The 12,500-nt window shown below is 47.4% G+C and overlaps 2 protein-coding genes across 2 annotated transcripts in view; one reads left to right on the top strand and one right to left on the bottom strand.

Moving 5' to 3' along the window:
- Positions 1 to 9,802: 9,802 nt before the first annotated feature.
- Positions 9,803 to 10,777, bottom strand: LOC113806363 (uncharacterized). The gene has a single exon (XM_027357488.1). The coding sequence runs from the start codon at positions 10,775 to 10,777 to the stop codon at positions 9,803 to 9,805; it is 975 nt and encodes a 324-aa protein (XP_027213289.1).
- Positions 10,778 to 10,906: 129 nt separating this feature from the next.
- The window catches only part of LOC138866594 (uncharacterized), a 4,967-nt gene continuing 3,373 nt past the window's right edge, over positions 10,907 to 12,500 (top strand). Inside the window, exons 1-3 of the mRNA XM_070139729.1 lie at positions 10,907 to 11,007; positions 11,180 to 11,879; positions 12,034 to 12,315. Of these exons, the coding sequence (XP_069995830.1) occupies positions 10,907 to 11,007; positions 11,180 to 11,879; positions 12,034 to 12,315 (1,083 nt within the window). The remainder of the gene's footprint in view (positions 11,008 to 11,179; positions 11,880 to 12,033; positions 12,316 to 12,500) is intronic.

Here is a 12,500-nt window from a genome sequence, read left to right as displayed (position 1 = left end):
AACCACTTCAATTGCTTTGCAAGTATATTATTTATTTTGAATAAAAATACGTGTTTCCCTAACCGAAGGTCATGTATCCCTAGCCGATGGCTGTGTCTCCCTAACCGAAGGATATATATCCCTAACCGAAGGACATGTTTCCCTAACCGAAGGACATGTATCCCTAGCCGATGGCTGTGTATCCCTAGCCGATGGCCGTGTTTCCCTAATCGAAGGACATGTATCCCTAACCGAAGGACACGTTTCCCTAGCCGATGGCCGTGTCTCCCTAACCGGAGGACATATATGCCTAACCGAAGGACATGTATCCCTAACCGAAGGACATGTTTCCCTAGCCGATGACCGTGTTTCCCTGGCCGATTGCCGTGTTTCCCCAGCCGATGGCCGTGTTTCCGTAGCCGATCGCTGTGCTTTCCTAGCGGATGGCCGTGTTTCCGTAACCGATCGTTGTGCTTTCATAGCGGATCGCTGTTTCCCTGGCCGATACTCATGCTTCCCTAGCCGATGCCCGTGTTTCCCTAACCGATGGCTGTGTTTCCCTAACTGATGGCCGCGTTTCCCTAGCCGAAGGCCGTGTTTCCCTAGGCGATCGTCGTGTTTCCCTAACTGAAGGACATGTTTCCCTAGCCGATGCCCGTGTTTCTCTAGCCGATCGCCGTGTTTCCCTAGCCGATGGATGTGTTTTCCTAGCCGATGGCCGTGTTACCCTAGCCGATAGCCGTGTTTCCTTAGCTGGTCGCCGTGTTTCCCTAGCTGATTGACGTGTTTCCTTAGCCGATCGCCGTGTTTCCCCTAGCCGGTGGATGTGATTCCCTAGCCGACGGCCGTGTTTACCTAGCCGATTGATGTGTTTCCCTAGCCGATGGCCGTGTTTTCCTAACCAATGGCCGTGTTTCCCTGGCCGATCACCATGTTTCCCCTAGCCGATGGATGTGATTCCCTAGCCGACGGCCGTGTTTCCCTAGCCGATGGATGTGTTTCCCTAGCCGATGGCCGTGTTTTCCTAACCAATGGCCGTGTTTCCCTGGCCGATCACCATGTTTCCCCTAGCCGATGGATGTGATTCCCTAGCCGACGGCCGTGTTTCCCTAGCCGATGGATGTGTTTCCCTAGCCGATGGCCGTGTTTTCCTAACCAATGGCCGTGTTTCCCTAGCCGATCACCGTGTTTCCCCAGCTGATCGCAGTGGCAGTCGGCTTGAGAAAATGCCATCGGCAGGGGAAACATGGTCATCGGCTAGGGAAGCATGTGTATGTGTGTGTGTGTGTGTGTGTGTGTGTGTGTGTGTGTGTGTGTGTGTGTGTGTGTGTGTGTGTGTGTGTGTGTGTGTGTGTGTGTGTGTGTGTGTGTGTGTGTGTGTGTGTGTGTGTGTGTGCGTGCGTATATGTATAAATGTTCATACACACATAGATGTAAATAGATGAAAATAATGACCGATGCTGTGATGAACATACTTTATTTCATTCATTTCAAAAACAATTACACGTCTTCATCTTCAGTGCTACAAAGAACGAAACAAGTAATAACATTAGAGCCAGACAAGGCATAAGATAAAATAGTTCAGAATTATGGAAATGTCACAAAAAGCGAAACAAAGAAATAAGGGAAATATATACAAGAGTAAAACACCCCATGAATAGTGAAACAGATGGTTACGGTCACAGGAATACACCGTAAATAGCTGTGTGGCTATGTGATTGTTGTTGACCTCTGGTTTCATCTTGTGGATAGGCAGAGACTGAGAATAGGAGGCCTAGTCTGTTGGGAGATGTAGACAGAATTTTGAAATCAATATGAGTGTAGGGATGGTCCTGTGTGTGTAAATATTGCCGAATAGCAGAGAACGCCGGGTTGGTGAGATGTAGGTCAATTCTTTTGGACTTCTCCATACACTCAAGAATTTTGTGCTTGAACCAACGTTTCAATGATCCAATATACCTAGTATTGCAGCCAGGATAATTAATTAAGCATATATATAATGCTTGAGCATAAATTTGAGGAAAAGGACTCTTTCCTCTTCAGGAGATTTTTGATAATGTAATTCGTGAAAACTATTAAATTTAACCTGGGGGAATGAATGTTTAAGTAATTCACGTAATTGCAACTGTAATTTATTGTATTTAGTTTGTTTAGGAACAGACGTAAGCTTTAAAGGCTGGCACATCTTAATATTTTAAAATAATCTCATGGTTTTCTAATATATAATGCTTGGGTATCCATTTGTTTCAAAGTAATTTGATAAAAACTTTTCCAAATCAAAAAGAGACTGAGTGGTGCAAATGATATATACTCTGTTGATTAAGGTAGATATGCTATTAATCTTGTACTTCTAATGTGCGTAGCTCAAATAATGCTTTCCTAAACCAGTAAAAGTAGGTTTTATGTAAACAGTAGTGTACAGGCAACCGTTTTCTTTGGTGATCAGCGTGTCAAGAAAGATTTTCTTTTTCAATTTCACTGTAAACTAATATACTAATGTTATGATGTTGGTCATTAAGGTAGAATAGAAACAATTGTACATGAGATGGGTGTTTGAACAAAAGAAAAGTGTATGTTTTGTAAAACAAGAATTTAGATTCCATAGGGCAATTATGTAGCCAGTTATTTTCCTCATGACATAAAAAAAACATTAGCATAGCTAGGGCCAATGGGGGAATATGATCAATATGAGTATACAAATATTTGTAAAAAGTAAATACTGAATCTTTTGTGACTAAGTTTAAAATAGAATTTAACAGTTTCTTTTCTAAACCAAACTATGAAAGGGATTCAGCTGTTGTATTATTTGTGATGATATGTGTGGTTACCGTATGAGGCACATTTGTAAACAAAGACTAGACATTAAGAGTAACCATTGTTGTGGTCATCAAATCTTAGTTGACTGATTTAATTTAAGTTAAGTTTGATGAGTTGGATATCGTGTATCCATATGTTAGAGGCTGAATGATTTCTACAAGGAATTTTGCCAGGATGTAGCTGAAAGTGCCAATGGATGAGAAAATGGGTCTGAGAGGTATTCCAGGTTTGTGTGATTTTGGAAGACCATTTATAGGTGTGTGCGTGTGTGTGTGTTTATATATATATATATATATATATATATATATATATATATATATATATATGCAAATATATATACAAATATAAATATATATATATTTATATATAACTTATATATATTTGTATATAACTTATATATATTTGTATATAACATATATTTGTATTTAATTTATATATATATATATATATATATATATATATATATTATATTCATATATATATATATATATATATATATATATATATATATTTATGTTTATGCAGATAGATGTATATATATATATATATATATATATATATATATATATATATATATATATATATATATATGCAAATGTATATATAGATATAAAATATATATGAATATATATATAAAATATATACGAATACATATATATATATATATATATATATATATATATATATATATATATATACATATGTCTCTCTCTCTCTCTCTCTCTCTCTCTCTCTCTCTCTCTCTATATATATATATATATATATATATATATATATATATATATATATATATATATATATATATACGAGGGGGCTTCTAAAAGCTCGTGGAAAAAGGATAGTATGAAAAACGATTTTCAATATATGGTCTATCAAGGTCGCTACACTTCTGCAAACGTTGATACCAGCCTTTAAGTCCGTCTGAGTAGAACTGAGGGTCTTGTGATCAGAATCATGCCAGAGCAGCTCTTTTTACAACTTCAACTGACGGAAAATTGCTAACTTTCAATGATTTTGTCAACTTTGGAAACAAGAAGTCGGATGTGGCTAAATTAGGGTTGTAAGGGGGATTACCATCGAAATTGACGTAGCATAGCATGGGTGGGTGCTTCATGCGCAGGGTGGTGTGAAGCGAAGGTGTGGTAGCCTAGATAGTGTTAAGTGCTTGCATGCCTTCTCGCTCGCAGCCGCCACCGCTGGCTAGCATTGTGTGAAAAAGGGAGCAGTGCTGCATAAGTCTCCCCTGCCAGTTCATAGCCTCTCATTCATCGAGACTTCTGCAGTGCCTCCTCGTGGCCACCTATGAAAAGTGGCACCTTGCATCCCAGGCTGAACTGTAGGGGATCTCGGAGCAGCAGGAGACCCCAGAGGTACAGGGTCATTGCCCACCGGCGTGTGGACACGCCCTGGCCTTGAACTAACTCCTGCCCCTAAGCCTAAGCCTCCTGGGGTCAATGGGAGGCTCGGGGGAGGTGGGCCTTGCCAGTCCTCCTCCCCCCAGAGATAACCCATTGGCAGTGTTACAGATAGTTGGAAAGGCTGGGGGAAAGGGAAAATGTCCCTCCTACCCAGTGAGAGAGGCAGGCTGCAGGCCCCGCTGGGAGGGTGGCTGCTGGGGTGCAGGATGGGAACGGGAGCTCTTCGTCCCGCCTGCGTTCTGGCAGCCGCCAGCCCGATATGAAGCTTGTGGGGCAAAGCCCTAAGGAACTCCACAGGTGGATGATGGGTACCGCAGCCTCCTGCCTTTTATGTGGGGCAGCGTCGGCGGGGGTGGCAGAGGTGGCGTCCACCCGGAGTGACTGCCCAAGGGTTAACCTCAGGCGGGAAGTCAGGGTGAGGGCTTGGAACTGTTCGCTCTTTGCTTCTGGATGACTGATTGCCTCTACTATCGAGGGAACTGAGGAGGCTGAGAGTAAGGGTGGCTACTCTCTCAGAAGTGAGAAGACCTGGCAGCGGCATGATCAGTGTAGGTGGCTACACCTAATACTGGTCTAGCCACAGCGATGGTCACCATCTTCAGGGAGTAGTCATAGCTATCTCCAGTAGGCTCCAGCCCTCGGTGGTATAGGTCACTCCAGTCGATGAGCATATAATAGTAATGAGACTGAAGCTGTCATTTGGCTTCATGTCTCTTATTGCTGTATACGCTCCTACCGATGTTTGTAAACTCGACATGAAAGAGATGTTCTACATCAAACTTGCATCTGTGATAAACAGTTGTCCCCGACGATATTCGTATTGTTCTGGGTGACTTCAATGCGGTATCTGGCTGCGATCGAGCTGGTTATGAAATGTCTGTCAGTCTTCATGGTTCGGGAGTTGATACCGGCGAATTTCCTTCCTTTTCCGGGATTTTGCAAGATCCCAGAAATTGAGGATTTCTGGCTCGTAGTACCAGTGTAGCCAAGCCCCGCAACCTGCAGCGTGGCATACTTCCCCCAGATTAGGTCCAGGTCCACAGCCTGTCCTCTCGCCCTCACCATCAGCAGCTTCTCGAAGATGCATACCGAGACCTGATTGGCACAGCTCAGACCCACTTAAGCTCCGGCACCTGGGCCAAGTTCAGCACTCACTATCCTCCAGCAGAGCAAGACACTGCAAGCAGCAATAAGGCCTATCCAGGTCTTAGCCGTCGATCTCCAGCACACCAGCCATACCTGTGGGCACTCACACCCAAAAGCTCCTTAAAGAGATGATTGAAACCAGTCTATGGTGGATGCAAATCCATTGCCATACTAGTGACTTTCTGGAGTGACACAAATACCCAGCCTTCTGGAGTATCACTGTTATCACTCGCTCGCTTAGCTCCCTCACTGGAGGGGGAATACCTGTAGCCGACCCCCGCAACCTGCAGCGTGGCATACTTCCCCCAGGTTGGGTCCAGATCCACAGCCTGTCCTCTCGCCCTCACCATCAGCAGCTTCTCGAAAACACATACCGAGACCTGATTGGTTGACACCGGACACCTCATGGCTTGCCCATTGGACCGCAGGTTGGTCCAATGATTGGTTGGCCATAGATTGGTTGTGGCTACTCTCCGGGTCTACTTCAAATCTCCCCAGCGGCCCAATGACCACCCTAGGGTGTTTCATTTGGATAGGCTGAAGGAGAGGGAGTGTGCTCGGGGGTTTGCTGAGACAATCTTTGATTGTTTCATAGCCCTCGACAATCTAACGGACCCTGTACTTCTGTGGGACACCTTCAAGCATTAAACACTTGATGCAGCCCTAGAATCGATTGGAGAACGCCCGAGGGCAAGACAGAATTTAATTTCTCAGGAGACACTGGAAGCCACAGATGCTTGCCATGCGGCTCGTCTGGCAGGGGATCAGGATTTGCACTGTTCCCAGGTGCGTAGAACTCGGTCTCTGTTAAGGGACAAGGATCAGTTTATTAGGAGTCTTGCTGAAAAGGTCGAAGGCCATTTCTTAGTAAATGACCTTCGTCCTGCATACCAAGCCCTGATAAAACTGAATTCCAAGCCCTCTTCACAGGTGACTGCAGTTCGCTTAGTAGGTGGCCAGTTCGTCTCTGATCCTGTTGCGGTGCGGGAACGTTGAGCTGAGTATTTTGAGCAGTTGTATCAGGTTAACCCTCCAACAGTTAACTTGGATGCGGGTAGTGCCGTGATTCTGCTGCCGGACCCACCCTCCCTAATTGAAGTTGGGGAGGCGATCTCCAAACTGAAGAGTGGTAAAGCAGCGGGTATTTGCGGCATCCCAGCTGAACTGTTAAAGGCTGGTGGTGAACCTATGGCGTGGGGATTGCATGCTGTCCTGGCTGAACCTATGGTGTGGGATTGCATGCTGTCCTGGCTGCCATCTGGCGGTCCGGTACCGTTCCCCCTGAACTGTTGAGGGGTGTGGTCATCCGTCTCTGGAAGGGGAAGGGAGACCAATGGGATTGCAGCAATCACCGCGGCATCACACTGCACAGTGTACCAGGGAAGGTTCTTGCCCACATCTTTCTGAGGCTTATTAGAGACCATCTACTGAGGCATCAGAGGCCGGAGTAATCTGGATTCACTCCTGGTAAGTCCTCAATAGACAGCATCCTTACACTTCGAGTCATTGTAGAGCGCCGTCGTGAGTTCGGATGTGGGCTGCTTACAGCCTACATCGACCTCAAGAAGGTATTTGATACAGTGCATCGGGAATCACTCTGGGAGATCCTGAGACTGAGAGGAATTCCAACAAGGATTATTGAACTAATAGCAAACCTGTATACTGGTACTGAAAGTGCTGTAAAGTGTGGTGGGGGCCTATCGAGCTTCTTTCCTGTCAGTTCAGGAGTGAGGCAAGGCTGTTTTCTTTCACCAACATTTTTCAATACTTGCATGGACTGGATACTAGGCAGAGCTACTGTTCAAAGTCATTGTGGAGCAACACAAGGCAATGTTCGTTGGTTGTTGGATACCGTGGCGGACGGACGTGTTTTCACGCACTCCGCAATTCCCTCCCCCTCCTCTACCCTCCTCCACAAGCTAAGTGGAACATACTTGACTCAACATACGTTTTTTTAACCTTTTTAATTTTTATTTTTTAAGTTAAACATAATTTATCATGTTCTTTTTTAGTTTCTTATCACCCTTTTTAACCAATACTGACTTTTACTCACCAACTCCTTCATGTTTACACACACGCCTGTTCCGCGCAATGACCGGCTACTTGACAGTTCGCTCCAGGCAGACTACGACAACATGTTACCCGCTCACGCACAAGAAAGGTAAGAGAAAACAATATTAGATGCCACGTACTGCTACACATTACCTTTCTTGCACTTACGCTTACTCTTATCGTTCTCATACCTCATGCACAAATCCTTAAACACATGCAGACACCCATGAATCAACATCTAAACACTCACACAACACTCACTCACTCACTCACACTGACCCTTTCCATACCCTCGCAACCCTACGGTACGCTAATAAACACTACAACACGACAAATAAGCACTCCAGGCACACCATCCTTCTCCTGCTACTCCTTTGTGGTGATACCGGCGCTGATATTAACCCTAGCCCTTACCGCCCCAAGTACCCGTGCATGATCTGCACGAGGGCTGTCAAATGGGGCCAGAGGGCCATCCAGTGCGATAACTGCTGTAAGAGATCCGAGCATGCTGGCTGGTATCATGTCAGCTGCATCGGCCCCTTCACACAGTTATACACTGGATTGGTTAACAATGGCGTTGCGTGGATCTGCGATGGTTGCGGCTTACCTAACTTCTCAAGCTCGTTTTTCGCATCTTCTCCCATTATAGTCTCCAATTCCGTCAACACACTCCATTCGCAAGACACAAACAACCCTCCCTTCCAACACACTCTTCCTCTTAACCCCACCCGTACACCACATACTCACCACTCTCGCCAACATACAAACAAGAACCAATAATGCCTCTCATCAGACTCCCATCCATATCACTGTGTTCCATATCCCACTGTTCTAGGCCTTCCATTGACTCCCGGACCTCTCACTCATCTCATGATTATCTCCTTACCCCACCCTTCCCGTCGCCTTTCTCTCCCCCCTCTCTTCCTCAACCCTTACCCCCCTTCAGCTATTCCTCCCTGCTCCTCCCTTTCCTTCCCTCTGTCTTCTTCCCCCTACCTCTCTCCTCCCCCCCTCTTCCCTTCCTTCTCCCTCGTTCTCTCCTTCCCCATCCTCTGCTGTGCTGGCGCAGCGATAAGGTGCTGGTCTAGCAATCTTGCGGACCTGCGTTCAATCTCATGCCCAGTCAGTGAGTGGTATCCCCGTCCATTCCTTGCACACAGGGGGAGATTTGGGCAAAATAAAACAAACAGTATGTCACAGCAAAGAATATCCACTGTAACAAATGGAATTAAAACAAAAAAAATCTTCCTCTCCATCCCCTCCCCACTCTTCCCCCTCTTCCACCTCCTCCTCCTCCTCCATACCTACCTCCCGTAGATCACCCACTCACAATAACCCGACTACCCTCCGCCAACAAAACATCAACTTCAGAAGCATTACCAACAAAATAGCCCAGCTTCATCAAATCCTCCATTCTTACAAACCTGACATTATAATAGGTACTGAGACATGGTTGACTCCTGACATTGACTCTACTGAAATTTTCCCCCTCACTTTAACATGACTGTAGTATGTAAAGACCGCTCGACTGACGCTGGCAGAGGTGGCGGTGTAGAGGTTAAGAAACCAGACTGGATTTTTATCTCTTTATTTTGAGGAACCGAGTACAAGTATAGTCAGGTCAACAGCTGAGTGGAGAATGATGTTTCCGCTTAAGAACCTGACCGCCGATGTCAGCTCGGCCAATGTGGGTGGTTCCACGGCGAGAGTCGGCCAATCGCGTGTCAGGTGCGGTCCTGCGTTGACGGCGAAGCGTTGGAAGGTCTGAGCGGCGTTCTGGAGACCGAAGGGCATCCTGAGAAATTCGAAGAGGCCGTTTTGGGGATGTCCTCAGCGATCGGGATTTGGTGGAAGGCCCGGACGAGGTCGATCCTGGAAAAGACCATACAGCCAGACAGCTCGTGGGAGAAGGAGTGCAGGTGCGGCAGAGGGTATCGGGGGCGGTGATCGTATTCAGGTGACGGTAATCACCGCACGGGCGCCAGTCACCATCCTTCTTCTTCACCAGATGCAGAGGGGCCGCCCATTGACTGCTGGAAGGGCGTATAATCCCCAACTGCATATGGTCGAATTCCGCCCTGGCACTGCGACATCTGTCGGGGGCGAGCGGACGGCAGCGAGAATGGGCAGGAGGACCGTGGGTCACGATATGGTGCCGGACTTCGTGCCGTTGATGGGTGGCCTGGTTGATCGGCTTGGTCAAGGCCGGGAACTCCCGCAGGACGTTTTTGAAGGTGCAGGTCTTGGGAAGCACTGTATATATTAGGGGGGTACTTACCAGAGCCGGTGCAGCATGTGTGCGGGCCCTGGATTGGTGGACCATAGTGCGCCAAGAAGTCGGCGCCGATGATGGGTTGTGGGACGTCGGCGACGAGGAAGATCCACTGGAATCATTGGCCGGGCTCGCCTTCCAGCGAGAGGGTTCTCGAATGCTCACCGTAGGTGTTGATGGGCGATGTGTTGGCAGCTTCCAGAGTGTGGGAGGAGGGGAAGCGTTTATCCCTGTGGGAGGCCGGGAGGAGGCTGACCTCGGCCCCTGTGTCGACGAGGAAACGTAGGGAGGAGGAGGCATCTCGGACGTACAATAAATGCTTCAGAGGTCCGCAAAAGACAGGCGCGCCCAGTTTCCGCGGTTTCCTCCACTCTTTTCGCGGCGGTGAAGGAACGCGGAAGCGAGGCTGGCGGTTGGGCGGTAGAGAGCGCCTGAAGTCCCATTCAAAGCGTAGTGGCGAAGGGGTGCGAAAGCGAGGCCGGGAGTGAGAACGTTCCTGTGTGGATATCTTCTGCACAGCCTCGGATAGTGTGGCGACATGGGCTGCAAGGGCTCCCAACGTCACGGTGCAGGTGGTGGTTGAGGCAGACACTGTTGCTATTGACGATGTGGGTGCCCTAGCTACGAGCATCGCGTCGGCTTGCAGGGCAAGTTGCTCCAATGGGGCATCTGACACCAGCAGGATTTGCTGGATATCAGCAGGCAGCCGCTTGAGGAAGAGGGAGCGCATGACGATGGGTGGGAGCGTAGTGCTGGTGCGGGTGAGGAGACGCTGGAAGTGGTGAAGGATTTCTGTGGGGGTACGGTTGTCCGCGGCGTCAGACGACGGGAAAGAGCTTAACACTGTCAGAGGGTTAGGTGCTGTTCGCCTAAGAATGGCCTCCTTAAGCTCGTCATAAGTGGCATACCAATGATTATGCAGGAGGTCGCCGACGGTCAGAAGGAGTTCTGGCGGGAGATTAGTGACCAGCAGGCGGAATTTAGTGGTCTGGGTGGTTATATTCCTGAGGAGGAATTCCTGCTCCACTTGATAAAAACATTCCGGCAGGCTGGCCAGAGAGCAGGCTGGTAGCGTCATGTGTGTTGCTGACATCTTGTGTAAAAACTTGGTTCACTCCGAGGGTCACCAGTGTGGAGGTTAAGAAACCAGACTGGATTTTTATCTCTTTATTTTGAGGAACCGAGTACAAGTATAGTTAGGTCAACAGCTGAGTGGAAAAGGATGTTTCCGCCTCAGGTCCGGCGGCTTAAGAACCTGACCGCCGATGTCAGCTCGGCCGATGTGGGTGGTTCCATGGCGGGAGTCGGCCAATCGCGTGTCAGGTGCGGTCCTGCGTTGACGGCCAATCAGGAGCCGCTACAGCGGTGTTCTCATCGCCACCAAACCAGAAGTAACTGTTAAACCTAGACCTGACCTTGACACGGACTGTGAAATCGTCTGGATCCAACTCCAACTCTATAACTGTAAATCACTTCTTCTCGCTGCTTTCTACAGACCGCCTTCTACTAACACAGACTACCTACAAAACCTTGAACTATCTCTAACACGCATTAACGCAGACAAAAACATATGGCTCACAGGCGATTTCAACCTCCCTGACATAGACTGGACTGCTCTGTCCCCTCACGATCCCCCACTCACCGACCTTGTGGCCTCCATCACTCCCCACACAAACAGACGCCAACTACATGACATGTTCATGGACATCATAAATACTCACTCACTCTCTCAAACAGTACTCACTCCAACACTAACACAAATCACGACACGTCCCAGTGGCGTCAGTGACCCTCACACCACCTCACACATTATAGATCTTTTCCTCACGAACAATGTCCTAGACATAACAAACACCAAGGTTATCCCACGGCTTAGTGACCATGACATCGTCCTCGTTGACGCAGACCTCAGACCTACCAGACCAAAACAGAGACGCAGACCAATTTTCCTCTTTTCTAGAGGTGACTTAGACGCAATCACACAGGGTATCACCAACTTTAGCACATACTACTTTTCCACTGATCCCCACTCAAGACCATTCATCTCCAATTGGGATAACCTTAAACTCGCCATACTTACATCCATGAACAAACACATCACACAGAAAACACCTTCAAGAAGACATACACTTCCCTGGTTCTCCACAGAGCTACGCAGACAACATCGCAAAAAAACAGCGACTCTACAGACGCACGCAAACATACAATACTCCAGAAAATTGGACTGCTTTCAAAACTCACCAAAAAACATTTTCCAAGAACATAAAGAAAGCAGAACACAAACATATTTCCACCTACCTCGCAAACAACGTCAGAAATAACCCTAAACACTTCTTCAAATTCTTTAAGTCGCGCAGACAGGACACAACGGCAATCACAGCCTTGAAAGACTCCAACAACACCCTCATAACTGACCCAGAACTCAAATCACAATTACTCAACACACACTTCCAGTCTGTTTTCACACACAAAGACGATAATATACATAACATGCCAGATAGACCTTATCCCCCAATCCCGCCGCATGACATCATGACTAACGGCATACTGAACCTATTGACTACTCTTGACACAAACAAAGCCACTGGACCGGACCAAATCCCCGCCTTAATCCTCAAGTCCTGTGCCCCTGTCCTTGCCCCCTTCCTTCAATCTATCTTTTCCCAATCACTCGCCTCATTCACCCTACCAAGTGACTGGCTTTGTGCAAATATCACCCCCCTCTTCAAGACAGGCGACAGAACTGACCCGACGAATTATCGCCCCATCTCTCTCACATCGATCGTCTGCAAAATTTTCGAACACATAATACATAA

This window comes from Penaeus vannamei, chromosome 26 (genome assembly GCF_042767895.1).
Source record: "Penaeus vannamei isolate JL-2024 chromosome 26, ASM4276789v1, whole genome shotgun sequence".
Classification (NCBI taxonomy): Eukaryota; Metazoa; Arthropoda; class Malacostraca; order Decapoda; family Penaeidae; genus Penaeus; species Penaeus vannamei.
This window is presented reverse-complemented; position numbering and strand designations above follow the sequence as displayed.